The 21575-nt window shown below is 28.8% G+C and overlaps 2 protein-coding genes across 3 annotated transcripts; one reads left to right on the top strand and one right to left on the bottom strand.

The window, feature by feature from the left end:
- Positions 1–2353: 2353 nt before the first annotated feature.
- LOC137812451 (uncharacterized) lies at positions 2354–7511 on the top strand. Its single transcript, XM_068614426.1, has 2 exons — positions 2354–2808; positions 5869–7511. Exons 1-2 carry the CDS (start codon positions 2602–2604, stop codon positions 7246–7248), a joined length of 1587 nt encoding a protein of 528 aa, XP_068470527.1. The 5' UTR covers positions 2354–2601; the 3' UTR covers positions 7249–7511.
- Positions 7512–13317: 5806 nt separating this feature from the next.
- On the bottom strand, positions 13318–17031 carry LOC137812449 (WAT1-related protein At5g64700). Of its 2 annotated transcripts, XM_068614425.1 has the most exons (7): positions 16680–17031; positions 16517–16579; positions 16207–16323; positions 14508–14757; positions 14263–14421; positions 13938–14089; positions 13318–13671 (listed from the first exon to the last, which is right to left on the bottom strand). In XM_068614425.1, the coding sequence occupies exons 1-7, from the start codon at positions 16850–16852 to the stop codon at positions 13563–13565; spliced, it is 1023 nt and encodes a 340-aa protein (XP_068470526.1). In that variant the 5' UTR covers positions 16853–17031; the 3' UTR covers positions 13318–13562. The 2 variants fall into 2 exon arrangements, with proteins under 2 accessions (XP_068470526.1, XP_068470525.1); XM_068614424.1 differs by having other exon boundaries at positions 13596–14089; positions 16680–16984.
- Between the last annotated feature and the right edge of the window lie 4544 nt (positions 17032–21575).

Raw genomic sequence — 21575 nt, 5'->3', positions numbered from 1 at the left:
TAATTTTTTTAATAACTTTTTTTGAATTTACTCAGTGAAAGAAGCTAAAACTCAATCCAACTTAATTAAATTGAAACAAAACTTAACCAAATGATGACCACTTATTATAAGAATAGCACTATACTCGATTCGTGCGTATATTTTTTTATGCCGTCTATTTTTTTTTTTTTGGTTATAGAAAAGAAAATTCAACAATATAAGAGACGGCTTGAACGGGTCAAGCAACTGCAATTCAACAGAAAAATTAAGTCAGACAAAAAAAGAAATATAAATCAGATTCGTGTTGATTTTGATTTTGTACGAGATAGTGATTTGTTTGTTTTTAGTATTTATTAATTTGTTAATTGGGGTTGATGAAAAGATAATTATTACTTGTAAAATCACTAATAAGGCTATGTTAAAAAATGGTTGAAAGTTTAATTGTTATGCTATGAATGGAAGAAAATGTAAAATGAGTTTCTTTATAAATTTGATTAAGATTCTGTTTTGATAGAAAATTTATAAAATAAAAAGCATGAAATGATTTGACAACCCAACTTCTTATAATAAATAAGGAAAAATCCAAATTAGAAGAGACAGTTTGAAAAGATTTGATCATAACTCCAACTAAATAAGAAAAAGACGGAAACAAGTCTTATAAGGTAATAGAACCAAATACTTATTGTTAACCTTCAATTATTAAAGTTTTTTCTTTTTCTGTAACAACAACAATTCAGAGTTCATAAACTTTAGCACCTCATTAACTTCCCTTCACACATTAATATTATTACTATCAAAATTAATATATTATGAATTTATATTAACATTATAATACAATACATCAACAATAATGTATTCATTAATATATTTAAAGTTATAAATGTTGATTTTAAAAATGTAAGATAGAAAATAATAATTTATTTTTTTATAAGGAAACAATTAAAAAATTAAAAATAAAATTAATATTAACTTTCTTTTAGAAGTTTGTATGCATGTTATTTGTTAATGAATCTTTTAATATTATTGGAAATTATATTTTGCCGAATCTCTAAAATTTGAAACTAATATGAATTAACAAAACTAAAACGCGTTTAATAAAAGTAATTAAGTTGTGAAATTTTCAATTGTCTAAGATGTTGAACGTATGTCTCATCACAAAGTAATCATATTTTCAATCATATAGTTCACATTATAAGAAGTAAGATTAAACACTCATATGTGACCAATATCATTATAATAATTAAGAATTGAATACATATAAACATGATATTTATCAATTTGAAATGATGTTTAAAGGAATTGTATACTAAAAAAAATGTGTGCATTTGAAGTTATGGGAAGCAAATACCAAAACGTGACACCAACTAATGAATACAATATATACAAAATATACCAAAGGCTCCACTTCATGGCTGTCACTCCAACTCCCACCAACTAGATTCACCATTTCAATATCTACAAAATATATACAAATCTTGCTCTACACCCCCAACATCATAATAAAATATAAAAATTATACCAATTTTTCTTTATACATTACTTTGTATACAAACTTATTTTCTTTTAATTCTTTTTATTTTTTATAAAAATTATGGTATAGAAACTCGTCAAAAATCTATCTTAAAATTATATATATATATATATATATTTTTTTCAATAGTGAATCAATTAATGTAAAGTGATATTTATAGGCTGACAATACATTCAACTAACTTCTTAATATTACTAGCTATTATTATTATTATTTGTGATACGATTTGTTTTATTATTATTTGCAAATGTTGTTTTTAATTATTTTTGCCTTTTGTATTTAATAACAATATAGCACGATTTGAATCATTGTCTATAACTTGAAAGCATTTTTTTTTACAATTTTTAAATATTAAAATTAAAAATTAAAATAGATAAATTTATAAAATTAATAATTTAAAATATATTTAAATAAAAAACTGTTCTTTTGTCTTACCTCTCTTTGTCGGAATTTCTTAATATTTTACAACTACTGTGAAATTTCACTAAAATAATAGTTTGCTATTAAAAAGTTCAAAGTACCGTCTCGTAATATTAACAATTTAATGATTATCTGACATTTATATTTAAATAATTAAAAATTATTCTATAAATGTATTCATGTTTAAGCCACTGTGTTTAATACAGTTTCTCTTTTCTCACTAATATTATGTATTTGGATGAAAGAAAAAATATAGCGAAGAATATTTTTATTTAACTGAAAAGAAAAGAAAAGCAAGAAGAGATAGAAAGTGATTTTGAATTTAAATTTAAAACTAATTAAAATTGTGAATTTATTTATCTTTTATTTTGAGTTAATATTAATAAAAGTATGATTATTATTATATTTGGGGGTTTTGTGACTGGGTGCGTGGTTGGTCTGTGGGGTCAGAGGAGAACATAAGAGAAGAGAGGAACAGAGAGAGAAGGGAAACTACTACAAACTATGGTTTTAAATTGCTTAAGCTTTTTGAGCCACCGCATGCTCTTCTCTTCTCTTTTCTTTCTCTCTCACTGCCATTGATTTCCCCGCACCTTCCTCTCCTCTTCCTTTTCCCATTCTTTCTTCTCGGACTCCAAAACACAAACCTACGGAATCCACAAAAACTTTCAATGGGAGGATGTGCGACCAAGCCCAAGGTTTCCAAGGACGATTCCCACGGGAACCCCAAAGCACCTCAACCTCAACCTGAACCTCAACAACCAACCAAGGACCCTCTCCAAACCAAACCTGCTACCCAAGACAACCTTAATGTCAACGAAATCGTCGACGAAGACCAAGCAAACAAACGACGCTCTCTCAGCTTGTTGTTCAAGGAGGTACGCACCTCTCAACTCTCTCCTTTCCTTTCATTTTTCTTCTCTGTTGCAAATAATTTTTTCTCAAACCAACTTTTTAATCTCTTTTATGAATTTCCGATTATTTTATGCGTAAAACAAAGTCCTGGTCAAATTTCCCCAAAAATGATTCCATGAAATATTTGCATTGACTGCGTCTGAAACTTTATTTAAAAAAATTGATTTAATGGAGAGTGTGGTAGAATAATTGGTTTTGGCTGTTTTCTCCTTTTCTGGGTTGCTGGGTAATCAGATTTTGCTATGTCATTCCGTTCCGTCAGAAGAAAAAAAAAGAAAATGGTCACTTACTTACACCTTTAACTCATTCACTGCAACTTTATCGTACTCATTCTTGGTCCACTTTTCACCTTTACCCAACAAAATCACCGTTGTTCCGGTTTAATGGAATTTTTTTTTAGGGGTAGCTGGTTGGTAGCTACCCCAATCATGCGCATCTACAAACATTTAAAACTATCTTCCTAACCATTTTTATATATTAACCTTTCTAATTTTTTTTTCATCACCTACTCCACTTCTTATTCTTTCAACAAACTTTCCAAGTTGAATTCCAACACTTTAATATTTGTGTGAAAAAAAAATAATAACATAACAAATCCTGAATAAAAAATCATCGCACTGAATTTTAAATTAATTAATACGTGTTTTAGTTGGGACTGTAAAGATTAAAATTAATTTAAGTACGCGTATTAAGAGTAAACTTTTAAAAATTAATTATTCTTCGAATACATGACAAAGAAACGTGTTTGGATCCAATGATCACGTTTACCGCCATCATCCTTCTCATGTTTTCATTACTGTAATTAATCAGTGTGTCAAAAACATCAATGATTGCAAACAAAATGCTAGGACAGGGTTTTGAAGTACACATTATGAGGGTATTTGATTGCTATAATAAAAATCAGGATTGAGAAAATATGTTTTGTATTTGTTAATGCTATCCGATTTTACTTTGTTTCTTATTCGTTATATATAAGAAATAAAACAAATATTTTACTACTATTTTTTTTATAATTTTCGAAACAATAAATAAAGTGATGTTTTTATAATTAAGAATAAAACAAGTAATAAAATACAAAACTTTTTTTTTTTAATTTTGAAATCTTATAATGAATTTATCTGTCTTCCCTTTTTTGGAGAAGAACAAAATAATAGAAGTCAAAAGTTTGACTGTTACAGAAGTGGAGCCTGGACAAACAAATGGACCTAGAAATGTTATCATGTTCATATATATATGTGCATGATTGACGGTGTGGATGTCGTACAAATAATGCTTGATGTAAACCATGGATCTTTAAGTTGTTTTTGTTTTGTACCACATTAAAAATAAGGGTTTTCCTAAGCCAATTTTAGCGTGTTTTGCGCCCTAAATTTGATGTCTTGAAATTCCCAAACTCGTTGGGGATTTATTTAATCAAGGCCCAATGGCCAATACTATGTTTTTGTCTTGGAAAAGAAAAAAGTTGGAATGAAAGTAAGTTGATTTTTTAGGAAGAGAAAAAAAAGGATGAAAAGTAAAGTGTGGAATGTGAAATATTTTTAAAATAATAAACCTTTATAAAATATTTATTAATTTTATCATTTAAATATTATTGAAATATTGACACTATAAATCATGTTATATATAAGTTCTTTCTTACTACTTGATTTCTGTTTGTTATCAAACGGATTGGAAGAAATTTTTTTTTTTGGTTTTCATTTTTTTCCCAGATCTTCTTTCCATTCTCTTTAAGCTCAAACAAGATATTAGAATTTGTTTGATAGACTTGAAATTGGAATCAGAGAGGATGAAAAGCCAATAAAATCATTTTTTCTTCCTTCATTTGGTTAGATAATGACTGGGGAGAAAAAAAAATTAAAAAAAAATGAGCATATTTTGAGTGTTGTTTTCAAAATGGAAAGAAAATGAGAGCAAATGTGATTTATATATGACAAAACTTGATTACAGCAGATCAAGGTGTTGTTTTTACTGTTTTGAAAACAAAATTGAGTTTCGTTTCAATAATATGTATGTTTTTTTAATACATGTTTATTAAGCAAACTATCGAGAGAACATTTTAAATTTGATTGAAGAATAACACATATTATAATACTACTAAAAGTATCTAAATTTTATCATCAAAATATCTTATTTTTGTATATATTTTATTAAAAATAATATATATTACTTCATACACTTAACTTTTTTTTTTTATCTTTTCTTTCACTTTCTTCCCTAAAGTAATCATGCCCTGGCCTTGGTTTTTTTCATTTGCAGTTTACAGAATCTAGAACCAAACAAAGTGTGACACTAAACTATGAAAAGTTTCTGCACCAAAATTTTCACACACAAAATATAAAAATAGATTTGTGGCATTCACTGTCACAAACTTAGAGAAAACTAAAATATGTATTTTGTTTTCTGTAAATGTGACATTCCTCTCTCTTTAATTTGTTTTGAGTATTTTTGTTTTATATCGGTTAAAAATGATCACGTGAAACTTGGTTGAAGTGTTGATGCGAAATGAAATAAAATTATTCATGCTCTGAACCATGCTTTGTTTATGTATTATTATTGTTAGTAAATTTAATTAATGCATTGTTCAAATTTTGAATACATACTGTTTCAATAAATAAAGGTAAAATTTTGAAGCACATCTTCATATATCCTTCGGCTCTGCCCCATTATCATTTCAGTTACCCAACACAACTTCCTGAATTCAAGCATAATTATCAGAACCAATTACTATAATGCATTACTAAAAGAAACTATTACCAATCTTAGACAAAAATTCAGTAAGAACTTTTGAATTTATTACTTCAAATTTAACATCATAAATAAATTTTGTTTTATAATCTTTCTATCAAGCAAGTTCCTAACTTATGTTTTGATTTGCAAAAAATAAAAAAAGCTGAAGAAAAGAAGGAATATAAAAAATTTCTGCATCAGTTCCTACTTGATCGTTATCACCATTCTAAAGAGACTACTTCTATTCCTTACCACTTTCTTATCTTTTCTGGTTTATAACTTTGTGTGTGTTGCAGAATGAAAATTCTAAGGTTTCCACAGAAAATGAGAAAACCACAGTGGAGGAGACTGTGAAAGAAGTGTTAGACGGCAAGAAACCTGCTGAGGATCCTAAAAGCAACGAGCCAACAGTTAACCCAGAATCTCTAAAACCAGAGGAGAAGCTGTCCGAGGAAAGTAAAAGCAATGAATCCTCAAAACAAAATTTTGAGACTGTGAAGAAAGAAACATCACAAACTGAGAAACCTTCTGAAGGAATTCTTAACAATGAAGCAGATAAGGAGACAGAGAAACTAGAGGCAAAATCTGAGAAACCTTCAGAGGTAACTATTATAAGTGAACCAGCTAAGGAAACAGGAAAACTAGAATCAGAAGCTGAGAAACCTTCAGGGGTAACTGGTATAAGTGAACCAACCAAGAAAACAGTGAAACTAGAATCAGAAGCTGAGAAACCTTCGGAGGTAACTATTATAAGTGAGCCAGCCAAGGAAACAGTGAAACTAGAATCACAAGCTGAGAAACCTTCAGAGGTAACTATTATAAGTGTACCGGCCAAGGAAACAGTGAAACTAAAATCAGAAGCGGAGAAACCTTCAGAGGTAACTAGTATAAGTGAACCACCCAAGAAAACAGTGAAATTAGAATCAGAAGCGGAGCAACCTTCAAAGGGAACTAGTATAAGTGAATCAGCAAAGGAGACAGTGAAACTAGGATCACAAGCTGAGAAACCTTCAGAGCGTTCTGGTATAAGTGAATCAGCAAAGGAGACAATGAAACTAGGATCACAAACCGAGAAACCTTCAGAAAGAACTGGTATAAGTGAACCAGCCAAGGAAACAGTGAAACTAGAATCACAAGCTGAGAAACCTTCAGAACGAACTGGTATAAGTCAACCAGCCAAGGAAACAGTGAAACTAGAATCACAAGCTGAGAAACCTTCAGAGCGAACTGGTATAAGTGTACCAGCCAAGGAAACAGTGAAACCAGAGTCACAACAAGCTGAGAAACATTCTGAGAAAACTCATATAAATGAACCTGCTAAGGAAACAGTGAAACCAGAACCAGAAGCCGGGAAAGCTTCGGAGAAAAAGAATCAAAGCAGCGAGCTAGTGAAGGGAGAACATGTGAAGACTAAAGAGACATCTTCAGAGAAACCACAAAGCAATGAACCCATCAAACACAAAGTGGAGCTTATTGAACCACCGCAAGCAGAAAAGCCAAGTGGGAAATCAGAGAAGAAGGCTTCAGAAGCTGAAACACGCGAGACTCCGTTTAAAGAGAGCATAGGCACAGCCGTAGCTCTTCCTGAGGAGAAAGTAATTGAAGTTGTTCCAAGTGATGCGAAGTCTGTGGAGAAGGTAACAAAGGTTGCTGATGGTGGCACTGTCAATCACTGAAACCTGAAATCTGAATGAGAATCATCAACAATTAGAAACATTGCAGAGTTCCAGATTGTTCTTTAATCATTGTGTGAGATTTTCCAACTACATTTTCCTTGTGTTCTTTTTTTTTTTCATATATAGCTTGCAGAACCAATTTTTGTTCTTGTCAATTCACTTTTTTTTTTCTATTCTATCATTTCTTATCTGTATTGGTAGGTCAAGTCCAACAATGTAAATTGTAATTTTGTTATGAACTGCAAGTGGGAATGTTACATGTATCAAGCTGAACAAACTTGTAATTTTTGGTTTATAAATCTAGGGGTTTAGTATATTACTCTATACATCATATATGATAAACTTAATAAATATACAAATTAAGTAATGAAGGATAGGTAAAATATTGTGACTTGGATATTAGAATGAGTAGCACTATGCACTAATCTTGAATAAGAGTGAATTGAATCTGAGGTCAAATTGTGATGGTTAATTGTTAACTGTAAAAATTTAAACTAAAGTGCACTCATCAATAAAGTTCTCCTCCTCGGTAGCCTTTGCCATATTGATGTCTAAATTTCACTATCATTTACTATGTTTTTTAGTTATTGTGCCACATCCTCACGTCAACATTACTAATATCATTTTAATAAAAAATATAGTATATTAACTATTTTTTAATAAAACTATAATCAAATCGAGACTTTAAAAAATAATAAAAATAAATTAAAAAATACATAATAAAGAGAAAACTATTAAATAAAAAAATAAACTTTTTTTTCTCTCAACAATGAATAAATAAAATAAAATGGAATATTTCAAGGGTGTTCCAACCCTTATATAAGATACTCAAGGCTCCCATACATTAGTAAACCAAAAAACAAAGAAACTACTCCAACGCAACACCTTTTAAGTTCTAATCCTAATAATAGCCATAATATTACGCAAAGGAACAAAAACTACCAGTCTCAAAAACATATACAAGCAATCCAACATAACCACAAACACACCTAACACAAAACCTATAAATTCCTTACACCCAAATGAAGTCAAAGAAAAACCAAAACAATAGAATGTAAAGAACAAAACTTATTTCCTTCATTACCTCGGGATCCATCTCCAAAACCTGCAATAAACAGCAAACCCCTTGTTGGTTTAAGACCAACGTTAGTAGCACCCAAACCAAGAACGTAAGACGACAAATACAAGTTAAGAAGCAAAACAAAAAGAAAGCACACATACTTACCGTACCTTTAGGATTTTCCTCCCATAGAAACCACCCAATTGCGCCCTTACTTTTTAATTGTCTTCAAACAAGTCTTAGGATCCATATACCATTGGGCATAAGTAAACGAAACGCCCTTTACTTTACTCGTGACCCATGACCACACCTTGAGTTGGGCCAAAGTAAAAATCTTAGAATAGTCCACTCTATCATTCTCAAAGATGACAAGGTTCCTCTATTTCCAAATTTCCCCAACCACGGCAATCCACACACACCCTCAATAACTATTTATCCTCTGTGAAGCCCATACTAGATAAAATTGCACGAAGTGGGACCTAACGTCCCAATGGTATACTATAACCTCCCCAACCCACTTACTGCACATACACCACACCTTCCATGCTACTTTACATTTGAAAAAAACATGACTTCCAGATTCCTCCTCTTCCTCACATAAGACACACAAATTGCTTTCCAACGCAATCCTTCTTTTCTCCAAGTTCACACGTGTTGGTAACCTATCAACCAAAACTCTCAAAGCAGTAGTCATTGATGATGGTAACGCCTTAAGGCTCCAAAACACCTCATAAAAGGTCCATATGTGCCATCGTCAAACATCCTTAAACATCTATAAGCCGAACTAACTGTGTAACAAAAATCTTCATCCGACTTCCAAACCCAATGATCCATAGACCCTATTGACAAAACTTTGTCCTCCAATAAAGACAAGAGGTGAGATTCCTCATCCATTTCCCACACAAATAGGGCACGCCTCCATTTCGCCTTCCAAGACCACTTGTTATTGACCCAAACCCCAACTTGAGACGCAACTACACTTTTATCCTTAGTAATAGAGTAAAGTCTTGAGAATCTTACATTTAAAGCCTCACTATTGATCCACTTGTCTTCCCAAAACTTAATACGCTTCCCATGACCAAGCCTCCATGCAACATTATGCTCAAATCTACCCCCCACTCCTCCGACGCCCAAACTTTCTTCAGGTCCTTCCACTAGGCAAAATCCTTAGAGTTACTAGTAATCCCTCGTAATTCTCTCCAGTCGCCATATTTAAACTAAATGGTCTCCTTCCACAATCCACCCTCTATTGACGGTAAATGCCAAATGAATTTTCCTAAAAGCACATCATTAAAAAGCCTTATATCCTTTATTTCCAAACCTCCTTCCTCTTTATTTCCAAACTGCCTTCCTTTTTGGGAATGCACACGTTCTCCCACGCCACCCAATCAATTTTCTTACCATCCTTCCTAAAATTCCTTTGTATTTTCTTAATAGACAGGACCACAAACGTTGACATCTTGAAAAAAGACATATAAAAAAGGGGATTAGGAGAGATAACTTGCCTCAACAAACAAACTCCGTTAGCCATAGATAAGAACTTTCCTTTCCATCTGTTCAATCTTTATCGAATCTTAGCAATTACATTATCCCAAAACCTCACTCTCCGATGATTACCACCCACCTTCATACCCATATACATAAAAAAAAATAAACTATAAGAGTTCTTTTTTGAAATTTTACATTTATTCTTAATATATATAAATCTTTGTTATTTATAATATTTTTACTAGCCTGATCACTTTTGTATATCACATAATTAATATATCAAAGTGATATAATGGAACCAATATAAATATATATAGGTAAATAGAAAAAAAAATAAAGGTGCAACAAAATATAATTATAAAAAAATAAAAAATCTTTTCACTATAAGAAAATAATTTAATATAAACTAATTTTGTAGAGAAAAAATAATTATTTATTATTTATTTCATAAACTAAAAAAATATATTTGTATTTAAAATAGTTTTTATCATTAATAAAAATTTATAAAATAGTTTTTAAATTGATATTTATTATTAACTATCAATGTTTAGTTATTAACTACTTTATATTCTAAATCAATATTTAATTTAAAATTATAAACTAATTTAGAATATAAAATAGTGAGTAGCTAAAACTTTGGTAGCTAACACTACATTAGAATCATTCAATATATAGCAAAACAAATTTAAATATAAAAAATAATTAGTCGTTATATTGACTAAATTAGATACTATTTAAGAGACTAATAAAATTATTGGTATCTAATGTAGTTTCTATTATTAATAAAAAATTATAAAATGGTTTCTAAATTAGTTACCAAAGTTTTAGTCACTACTATTTTTCTAAATTAGTCTTTAAAAGACTATTAAAGACTAATTTATAATATAAAGTAGTTAGTAACTAAAATTTTGTAGCAAATGGTTAGATACCAATAATTTTTTTAGTTTATATAGAGTGGTCTGTAATATAGTCAATATAGTAACTAATTATTTTGACCTCTAAAACTAATTTATATTTAATGATTTTCTTGTAGTGTAATGTTTTGATACTTTTGTTTTATCAGCAAGTAATGTTTTGATACTAATCTAGAAACTATTTTATAAATTTTATTAATAATAAAAATTATTTCAATACCAATAATTTTTAATTTATAGAATAGTATCTAAATTAGTGAATATAGTGACTAATATTTTTTTTCTAAATTAATTACTATTAAATTAAATGATTTTTTTTTAGTGATGTATCACTATATTTCACTAACATGAGTTTGAACAACTTTTTCTTGATGAGATCACAATTTAATTAAATGTTGATTAGATAAGGTTGAGTAAAACAATATGTATTGTAATTTGATTATTACAAAAAGAAAAATTGGTTCTATTTTGATACCAAAATCTACTGAAAGATAAACAAACCAAGTAACCCATTAGATAAACAGTGTGTTGATTGTTGGATTTCTATGAGATTATAGAGTTTCCAAACAATTGTCTATAATTATTATAAACAATTATCATAAACTTATAATAGATGGTTTAATTATCATAAATTTCTCAATTGACATCAACAAATAATGCATTAGTTGAAGCGTAGAATTTATAAAAAACAAGAGAACTAACTCTTGTGTAGTGTTTATACATCAATAGATTGTGAATAGGAGTCAAGTTTGGTATTCTAAAGTTAGATATGAATTGATTAACTCTATTTTCAGTCAAACATATATTTGATGAAGAAATGGTCAAATATAAGTATTTCAATGAATCTTCCATACAGGGATTGTCTCATACAAGTTCTTAGGAAACAAAATTAAGAATACAAGTTCAATATGAAGCTAAGTCAAAATTAACATCAAGACTTTGAAATTGATTTATGTACAAAATGAAATTTATTCTTGACACTCAAAGCCATATGCATGGAAGGACTCTAAAAATCTGGTGACCTTGGATTGTTCAAAGAGATCAAGAAGCAAGGGTTGAGAAAATCCTTAAAGATGATGGCATGGAATAAAAAATCAAAAAGAAAGAAGAAAGAGGAAGGAATAAGCCATGACAGAACTTAAAGTAAGAAAATTATTTTTATTATACCAATATGAAAGAGTACAAAAGATGTCCATATAAAAGAACAGCAACAACAAAGTATATTATAATGCACTTTTGTCTTGTAGATTCTTAAAGACGTATCTGAAGTTTCAGGAAGTGGAGGATTAGGTGCTTAGAGTGCACCTCAGGTTGAAGAGCTTCATGAGTATAAACAGAAACATAAAATTTCTACACTAAGAGAAAAAACTAAATTTTTAAAAAAATAATAATTAGTTGTTATATTAATTAAATTAAATATTATTTTAGAGATTAAAAAAATTATTAGTTTCTATTAATAATAAACAGTTTCTAAATCGGTAACTAATTAACTATGAAAACCAACTTTAAAATTCAAATAATCGATAGTTAAAATTTTGATAACTAATTAGATATCAATTTAAAAATGATTTATCAATAATAAAAGTTAATTTAGATACCAATATTTTGTTTAATGTCTAAAATAATATTAATTTAGTCAATTAATTATTTTATTTCTAAAATTAATTTTTATTTAATTATTTTTTAGTAATATATAGTATATAGATAGCATTTAAATGTTTAAATTGAATATAAAGATTTGAAAAATAAATACATACATATGTATTGTGTTCCTAATGTTAGTTAGGTTGTTATACATATCTCTAGTTTATGTGTATCGTCGTCCTAATGTTAGTTAGGTTGTTATACATATCTTTGTTACCTCACCCCATGAGCCGGTTTTATGTTGAGTTAGGTTTAAAGTTCACTTTGTAATATGGTATCAGAGTCATTTCGAGTCTATCCTAGCGAGTGTTTGTGTTGAGCTTATCGTGTCACCCGCTATCGGGCCGCTATCGGACCACACATAATATATAGTCCCACGCACGAGTTGGCAGTCTCGGTGTGAGGGGTGTGTTGGAGATGGGTGCAAACCTCACCCCATGAGCCAGTTTTATGGGATTGAGTTATGCTTAAAGTCCACTTTATAATATATCTCTAGTTTAAATTTTTGAAATATTTATAATTTATTAGGTTACTTAATAAAATTTATTTTTTATTTTTGAACTTATATTTGGAACACTAATTTTATTATATGTTTTTTTATAATTATTTAATTTTTATTCATTATTATTTAATATTCTGATTTGAAATTTATATAATTGTAATTTTTTTTATATTTGACATTAATTATATTGAAAAATAAATATGTATCTATTATATTTTACTAATTGTCAGGTTTTGTCGGGAACGGCTTGTTTCTTAAATGTTTCAAAGATGTTATGCAGTCAGGTTGTTCATATATTTTTGTATAAGAGTTGAATTAAGGGTTGAATCACGTCTGAAGTGGTTCTTGTGTATATATATTCTTATTACTGATAAAAAAATATATTTTATTAATTGTGTTTTTCATTTTTTATAAAAAAAATATTTAATTATATTTAAAAGGATAGAAACAAGGTGGTCTAATAGAAGTGAAATAAAAATTTCATACCTTACTATATACAGGTAATATATGCCTTTACAACCATACATTTTTCTCACAAGTTAACACTACCATATAATTTACTATTCAAATATTATATACGGTAAAATACTCTTTCTCACATCCTTTACTCAATACTTGTTTTATGATTCTCATAACAGGCATGGGAGAGAAAGGATATTGAAGAAACTGTTACTGCTCCTGTAACTGTATACACCTGTCATAAACTCTAACTCGATGCCTCCTCCAAATCTGGGGAAGCTTTTGGCATTTGCTCTCTACTCTTTCCCCACAGCACGCAGTACAGTCCAATAACCAAAACGATGCTACCTAAAAGGCTGTTCAAACATCAACACCAACCACACACTTAATTAATTAATACCTAAATGCAATTAAAAAGAAACAAAATTAAACACCTAATTAACCTCTAATAGTCAGTGGTTAGATATTTTCCCTTTCTTTGATTCTTCGTTATTTTGAGCATGTATTGGAGTGTGAAACTATGATTTTAGTAAATGTGTGAAACACATGGGAAAAGAAAAGAGAAATATAAAAAGGTAGTAAAAGTTGGGATGAGGGTGGTGATTGATGATGAATATATAACCTTCCCAAAGTTATTATCTCGCCCAAGATAAATGAGGAGGAGATGATGGTCATTATGAGTGCCAGTGGTGTTGCCATGGCCAGAAACACAGGTCCTTTCTTCTCTATAACCCATGCTTGTAAGTAATATGTTACACCAGTCACCATAATTCCCTACCACAATAAATTAATTCCAAAATTAGTCTTCAGTTCAGAAACAACAAACTAAACATGCCTTAGTATATACTAAATAATTATATTTATAGAGAGATTTTACTAAATTTGCTAATATTACATAGAAATAATAACATGTCATCAATTTAATTATGTGAAGATTAGAGGATTACACAGTACACAACAGCAAGGAGTCTGACATTCCACCCCAATTTCCATTGCTCAATGTCTCTTTCTACTGCCAAGGCAATGCCCAAAGACTGAATGGAGCTTAAGAAACACTGAAGAGTTGTGAAGAGCAGCTTTGAAGGGTAGCCTTTTATGACAAAAGTCTGCTCAAATTACCAACAAGAATATTGATAAGAAGACTATTAATTGAGGATATGAATTGTTAACAAGGTGAGGGAAGAAAAATTACCTGTAGCACAAGCCACATTCCCCAAAAGGTGCTGGAGAGGAGCATGAGGAAGCAGCCCTTTATCCATGAAGGAGATGCAGCATGACCCAGGTGTTCTTGGCTTTTATGGTACCCTAAAAGGTTAAAATGGCTTAAAAGTTCCAAATGAGGACCTTTATAGAAAGCAAGGATTGCTGCTCCAGTTAAGCATGCCACTACTCCAACCAACTTAGCAACACCAGGGGCACTGTTTACTTTCAAAACTTCTATCCTGAAACAAACCAAACTCTTATGTGAGAGATGCTTAGTGAAATTGAACCATTTTTCCATGGTTCACCCTCAGCCACTTTATGATATATATACTCTGTATTGCATGGACTAGATATGTATATAAAAGCACGTGTTCATGTATAACATGGTCTTTTCTTTTGTGAAAGTGTCGTTTCCCTCGAGAACAAAAAGGCACATAATTGGACAGCTATGCATTGAAGGATTGTGGCTACAAAACCTGAGCACAAATGGACCTTGTTGCTGCAACTAACAGGTCCAATCTGAAAGTTACCCACTTACATGAACAAGACATTCCAAAAGCTGAGTGCATTTCACTTTCCTAGTTGGAAACGCCTAAGAACTTGTCAGAGCAATTAACAGTTGTATTAATTTTGTTTTTGGTACATACCAAGATAAAAATGAAAAGGATGTAAGAAATAAAATAAATAAATAATAAATGAGTTAGTTTATTATGAAGGAGAATTTTAAGTCAATATAACACTGTGATCTTATAAATCCAATAAATTATCGATTAAAATAAATTTAAAATAATTCTGATAATATATTAAAAATAACTTTAAATCTAACTCAATATTATAAAAACAACTTATATTACCCATTTATCTCCTATTAAATGTTGTTAATTATGAATTACCAAGCACAACATAGGTTTTTCTTGTAGAAATAAGACTAGCAAACTTCTTGTTCATAAACAAAAAAGAAAAAAGGGCCTATCTATGCATTCAATGAAAAATGCAGTACAATTTGTCCTTGAAGCTTTCGTCATCCGACATGTATAACTCATAACCCCTAGCTGTTTCCTTCCCTTTATTATTCCTGAGAAGTGGGCACATAATAATGCATTTTGCTGTGGATTTCTTTTTAGTAGACAACCAAGATATTTTTAATCAGAGGGAGTACAAGTGTTCTCTCCACGTTTTGGCTAAACTTTTCTTTTTCACGAGCGCCCATACTATTTTAATCACCATCCAGTCCTATATCTCACGCTTGTTTTGACATATCTACACTTAGGAATGCTTAGAAATTGTAGCTAAGAAGAAGGACAAGAAAGGAAAAATGTAATTATACTAACTGATATGTGATAAGAAGAAAGATTTAAACAAACAATGACTGTTGTTTTTAGGTGCTTCAAGTGTGTTGATCATAAAGAACCCGTGAATCTTATATCACCAGCAAAATCTCCACTTGTGATCGGATATTATCAGGTTTCTTAGGATTTTGACAATAAAAAGCTCACCCATTTTGATAAAGTGCGGTTTTCTGAGAGACTTAAAGTCAAATTTAAGGTTGAGCTTGGTGGGAAAACTAACTTTAGTTGAAGTGAATGAAATACAAAATAAATAGTAATATATGATGAGCTAGATCCTACTGAAAACATTACCATAATCAGCGAAAGCAACTATAACTCCTTGAGTAATAAATATTCTACCTGAACAGTAACGCTAAGAAGAAGGTGATGGCTGGGAGACAGTTTGTGATAGAAGCAGCCAAAGTAGCAGAAGTGTAAATAAGGGCAATACCATATATGTCCAAGCTGGCAGTGATCCTGAAATTTATGTCCAAAAAAAATCAAGCAATAACATCACGTGAATCATATTTCAATTGAATATATAATAACGTAAAGCTTAAACCTAGCTAGCTTTATATATGTATCAGTACTCTTCAACTTTGATAGGATCTAATCATTATAGCATCAATTTCATATGTGATGAATTGAAATATTGAATATTTGGAGATACCCCAGGAAAGAAAGAAAAAAGATCTTGCAGAAGGCCACGAATGACAAAGGGGGTGCAGTTTTCCTGGTTTCAAAATAAAAAATCGCATCATTAAATTGAGAAAAAGAGATTGAACTTGGCTGGTTAGATACATATATGGTCATGTAAGTAGTGTTGTGCATACCATTCAAAGAAGAAAGCAAAAGGGATGAGGAATATGGTGGCTGCGGTCTGTCTATAGAAGACAAAGATGAAGTTGTTCATGCCATGGTCAAATGCTGCTTTTGAGAGCAGAAACATAGCAGCGTAGATGGCTTGTATGAGGATCACAACTAGATAAGGCTTGTTTCCTTTCATGGTGATTTTTGATATGATCTGTGACCTAATTTAGGTTCCGAAACGGAAGTGGTGAGAATGAAAATGCTTCACAGTTGATGACACAGATGTTTGTGCAGAAGCTTGGCCTTTTATGGGCAATTGAGATATTGCTCCAAAGTAGTGAGAAGCACACAGATTGGCTTTAGTCTTTCTATTATGGGACGTGTGTGGTGAATATCATAAGCTTCTTTACTCGTCTGGGACCACCTTTCTCTCTACTATTTCGCTGCACAACTTCATGCATTTATTTCGTAGTGCACTGTGTACCGTTACACCTTGTAGTATCAGCAAAAATCTATTTAGTGTCACATTTTCTTGTTTTTCACTCACTTCTTCATAATACTATTTGATGAAATAAAATAAATGGTATCACTCTTAAACTGGTAAGGTTATAGATTAACATGGGTTAGAATTGGATGAAAGTGGATCAAGTTTAACCCCATGTAATTCTTCAGTGTCAATTTCTTCTTGTCTCTCCCAAGGGCACGAACGTAAAACAAAAGCTATACTGTACTCACTTTCTCTGAATTTTCTTGACAAGAATGAAGTAAGTTTGGACTCACTCTTTATACTCTTTTTTTCTTTTCACTTTCTTACCTAAATCAAATCATAATTTACACTTTTTTTCACATTTTTCTTTCTCAACTTTCTTAAAGGCGAATTGTTCACAGGTTTTTCTAACAGATCAATAGAGAGGGTATAAAAAGGTGCAGTCCCAGCAATGGCTAGTATGTGTGTTGCAACACAAACAATTTATAGATTGGATAACGTATTGGGTTCTTTTTCTGATACGGTGTAGCTTTTTGAAAAATGTAAGTTTGAATATTGTAAACTAAATATTATCTTGAAAAACTCTTATTTAAAAAAAATATATATATACATTAACATTCACGATCCTAAATGAGGTGATACATGTTTTCAATGGTGTTTATAGGTATTAATGCATTACTCTTATTTAAACAACATAGAATTCATCTCTTTCCAATTATGAAATATATCAACATCCATTACAAACAAATTATTAAATAAATAGAAAAAATAGTTACTATATTAATTAAATTAAATATTATTCTAAAAATAAAAAATTATTAGTATATAAAATAGTTTTTATTATTAATAAAAATGTATAAAATAATATCTAAATTTATATCTAAATTACATATAATAATTTAATTACTAAGTAATTTATATTCTAAATTAATTAGACTAATTTTATAATTTAAAATATTAGTAACTTAATCTTTGGTAGTTCGCTATTATATATAAATTTAGAAATTATTTTATAATTTTTTATTAATAATAGAAACTACTTTATATGGTAAAATAAATTTAGTTTATAAAATAGTCTCTAATTTAATCAATATAGTAATTAATTATTTAAGTTTTTAAAATTAATTTTTATTTAATAATTTTTTTGTAGTAAACCATTGCAAGAAATTATAGTAAGAAAAATAAAGTAATTAATAGAAACTATTAAAAAAATAATTGTGGATCCATATTTTCTAAACATAAAACATCCATGAATAAAATTTAGGAAATGTTTCTACAAAACAAAACAACATATTTCTTTAAAAAAAATAAATATGAACCATTTTAGAGGTGGTCAAACACCTTTATACAAAACTTAACATACAATACTTTTCCAAAAGTTTACCACAAATATCCTAATTGAACAACTAAAATACAAATTAACAAATCGAAATAAAGATACTACGGAAACAACCTAACACCTCATCATAACCTTATAAAAGAACAAAAAATCTAGAATTTCAAAATTTCTTGATCAAATACATACAAATCAAAAGACTAAGACACCAATCAAAATAAAAAAAAATATACAAAAACAAATTTAAAAATAATAAAAAACTATACCGACAATTGAACAAAAGAAAAAAATTCCAAAATATCAATCACTCAATTTTAAAAAAGTGTGGACAAAAGAGCATATACATATATATGAAATCATTTAGAAGAAGACAAATAATAAAAAAAGTTATTACAACCACTCATGTACCCAAACTCCTATTTAGGAAGAAGACAGTAATAATAAAAAAGAGTAGTTACTTCATGTACCCAAACTCAATCATGACTACCATTTCACATTCACCTGGGACTATTTTGAGTTTATGATTTTTAATTCTGTGATTTTATCTTGTTTATGTTACTGATCACAATCATTGGACAACTTTAACTTTATAACAAATAGACTTTTCTTTATGGATGGATAAATTTTTATTTATTTTTTACTTCGCGGATAATTTTTTTTTTAAAATTTATGATAATGACGGTAAGGTTATATAAAGCTATTCGATCATTTAAAAAAAAAAAATCAAAGTTCAATTTAAAAATCAGATGAAAAACAATTAAAAGGGGTAACCAGTTAAGAAAATAAAATATATGATAACTATTAAATTTCAGAAAATGTTTTGATTAAAAAAATCCTTAAAAACATTTTCGTCGAATATAACTCTTTAAAATATATCTCAAATAGATATTTTAATTATAAATACAGAAGGAACATAACTGAAAGTTCTACTGTTTACAACTCCACATCAGTTAATTGCTGTGAAAGTGAATATAAAGCCATATGGTTAAAACATTTTTTTTATATAAGGTTCGATCGTCTCTTAAATAATCTAATTTATTTTATTTATTTTTTAATGATATTTTTTTTCTCTTAATTATATATATATATATATATATATATATATATATATATTGACCTAATTCTTGCACTAACTTACAAATCTGTCCACTTAAACAATATTACTTTTTAATTGGGTGACTAATATTGTTAGTATGCTTCTTGAACCATAACACAAGACCACCAAGTTATTACACGTGTTAAATTTGTATTTCCTTAATCTTGGTCTTGCATATATAAATTTGACAATAATTTGGTTGAATGAAAAATATTTAGAGAATAATTTACTTTTATAGAAAGTTTAAAATATTTAATCTTTAAATAAATTGATTAACTAAAATTAAATCATTTTAAATTTTACTTAAAAAAAATTAAAAAAAATTAATACTTTTTTTTGGTCCCAAATCTATATATTTCATTTTCATAGTTTCTCTCTTTGTCTTAGTCATGTGTTGTTGATTTTGCTTTGATTAAAACATCCACTAGTAATATCATATTAGGACTTGTCAACTTAACTGATGTTAAAGACGTCGTTAATTTGACATTATTTTTTTATTTATATTTACAGGGATTTTGACATTAAATTTTTTTTTTCTAATATTGAATGGAGAAATTTCGGTACAACTTTAACTTAGATTAATTGTCTGTGTCAACTGGAAGAATTTTTTAGTCTAACATCAGTCAAAATTTGAAAAAAAAAAAAACTTAACAATTCAACTTGTAAAATATATTTTATTTTATCTTTTTATATTATTTTGAACAAGTAAGTATTAGAAACATTATTCTGTTAACTACCATTTTAATTCTTGATTGTATAAATCAGTACCAAGTTTTTTGGAAAGAACAAAAGTTGTGAAATAGTAACTCAAGGTGTAATACATCCACACTTCAACAGTATAGTAAATTAGGTAGGTGTTTATATATGTATAAGGTTTTGAATATTTTTGAAGTGTCGTTTTTAATTTATTTATTTTTATTGATAAAAAAATTTGAACATTATAGTTAAAAATAATTATAATTTAATTTTAAATTTATCCTTAAAAATAATGTAATGTTAAATTGGTCTTTAAATATAATTAAAAAAAAGTATCATTAAAGATGGTAAGTTAGATTCTCTAACAAAAATTTGTGACATGCTGAGAAAAATCCCTCTTTAAACATTCATAAAGTGTTTTCACATTACCACCGGACATAATAATTAAATTACATGTTGAATTGTCAAATTATTTATTTAACCAAATTTGTTATTATTTTTTATAAAAAAATTTATATTAAGTATCACTATGCAACTTGATATCTCAACTAGGTTGACACCTCAAATAACAACAATCATCTGTCATCACATGAAAAAAATCATTAAAAAAATAAAAAATAAAAAGGACTAAACTAAAGCTCATATGTTAACAAAAACGATACATAGATATACTATATTTATTCATAAAAAGTTCTAAGAATAGACTAGATGGAAACCTATTATACCAATGAAATGATTATCTATGAATAAATCCTAAATTAGCCAACTTATGAGTACACACATCCCTTTTACAAAAAATATGAGTAACTCTAGACCTGATTTTTCCACAATAATTAAGACAAGTATTTCATCGATTACGAAGCAAATTTATTATTTGAACTTTCATTCATTTTAGGTAAACTAAATTGATTTTATTAAGACTATAGACTATCAAGTTATTTTAATATAAAAATGATTGGAATAAGTTATTTTATATGTGAAATTATTGTTAAGTTTTTTAAAAAAAATTGTTAGTTAATTCAATCAATTTCCTATACATAAAAATTGATTCTAATCATTTTTATACTTAAAAACATCTTAATAGTGTAAAGTTTGAATTAAAAAAAAAAAACAATTATGTGTTATATATATATATATATATATATATATGAAAAAAAAACATATTTAACTTGATTTGAATTAGTTGGAAAGTTGATGAAAAACCAGGAGAAAGGCAGTGTTGGGTCATAATTCCTGGTGGAAAAAGAGAGAGGGTGTGGCTACTTTAGTTCTTGCAAATTGAGCCACGAGTGTAAACTAGGGTT

Source organism: Phaseolus vulgaris, chromosome 2, assembly GCF_000499845.2.
Source record: "Phaseolus vulgaris cultivar G19833 chromosome 2, P. vulgaris v2.0, whole genome shotgun sequence".
Classification (NCBI taxonomy): domain Eukaryota; kingdom Viridiplantae; phylum Streptophyta; class Magnoliopsida; order Fabales; family Fabaceae; genus Phaseolus; species Phaseolus vulgaris.
The sequence above is the reverse complement of the archived record's forward strand: the minus strand, read 5'-3'. Positions and strand labels throughout refer to the sequence as shown.

What these genes read in the sequence shown, in the direction of transcription:
- LOC137812449 (XM_068614424.1), bottom strand. Translation starts at nt 16,852, where the DNA reads ATGAAAGGAAACAAGCCTTATCTAGTTGTGATCCTCATACAAGCCATC. An exon ending in GAATGTGGCTTGTGCTACAG is followed by an intron (nt 14,422 to 14,507) that starts GTAATTTTTCTT and finishes TAATTTGAGCAG; the next exon opens with ACTTTTGTCATAAAAGGCTA. An exon ending in TCCTTGCTGTTGTGTACTGT is followed by an intron (nt 14,090 to 14,262) that starts GTAATCCTCTAA and finishes TTATTGTGGTAG; the next exon opens with GGAATTATGGTGACTGGTGT.
- LOC137812451 (XM_068614426.1), top strand. Translation starts at nt 2,602, where the DNA reads ATGGGAGGATGTGCGACCAAGCCCAAGGTTTCCAAGGACGATTCCCAC. An exon ending in TCAGCTTGTTGTTCAAGGAG is followed by an intron (nt 2,809 to 5,868) that starts GTACGCACCTCT and finishes TGTGTGTTGCAG; the next exon opens with AATGAAAATTCTAAGGTTTC.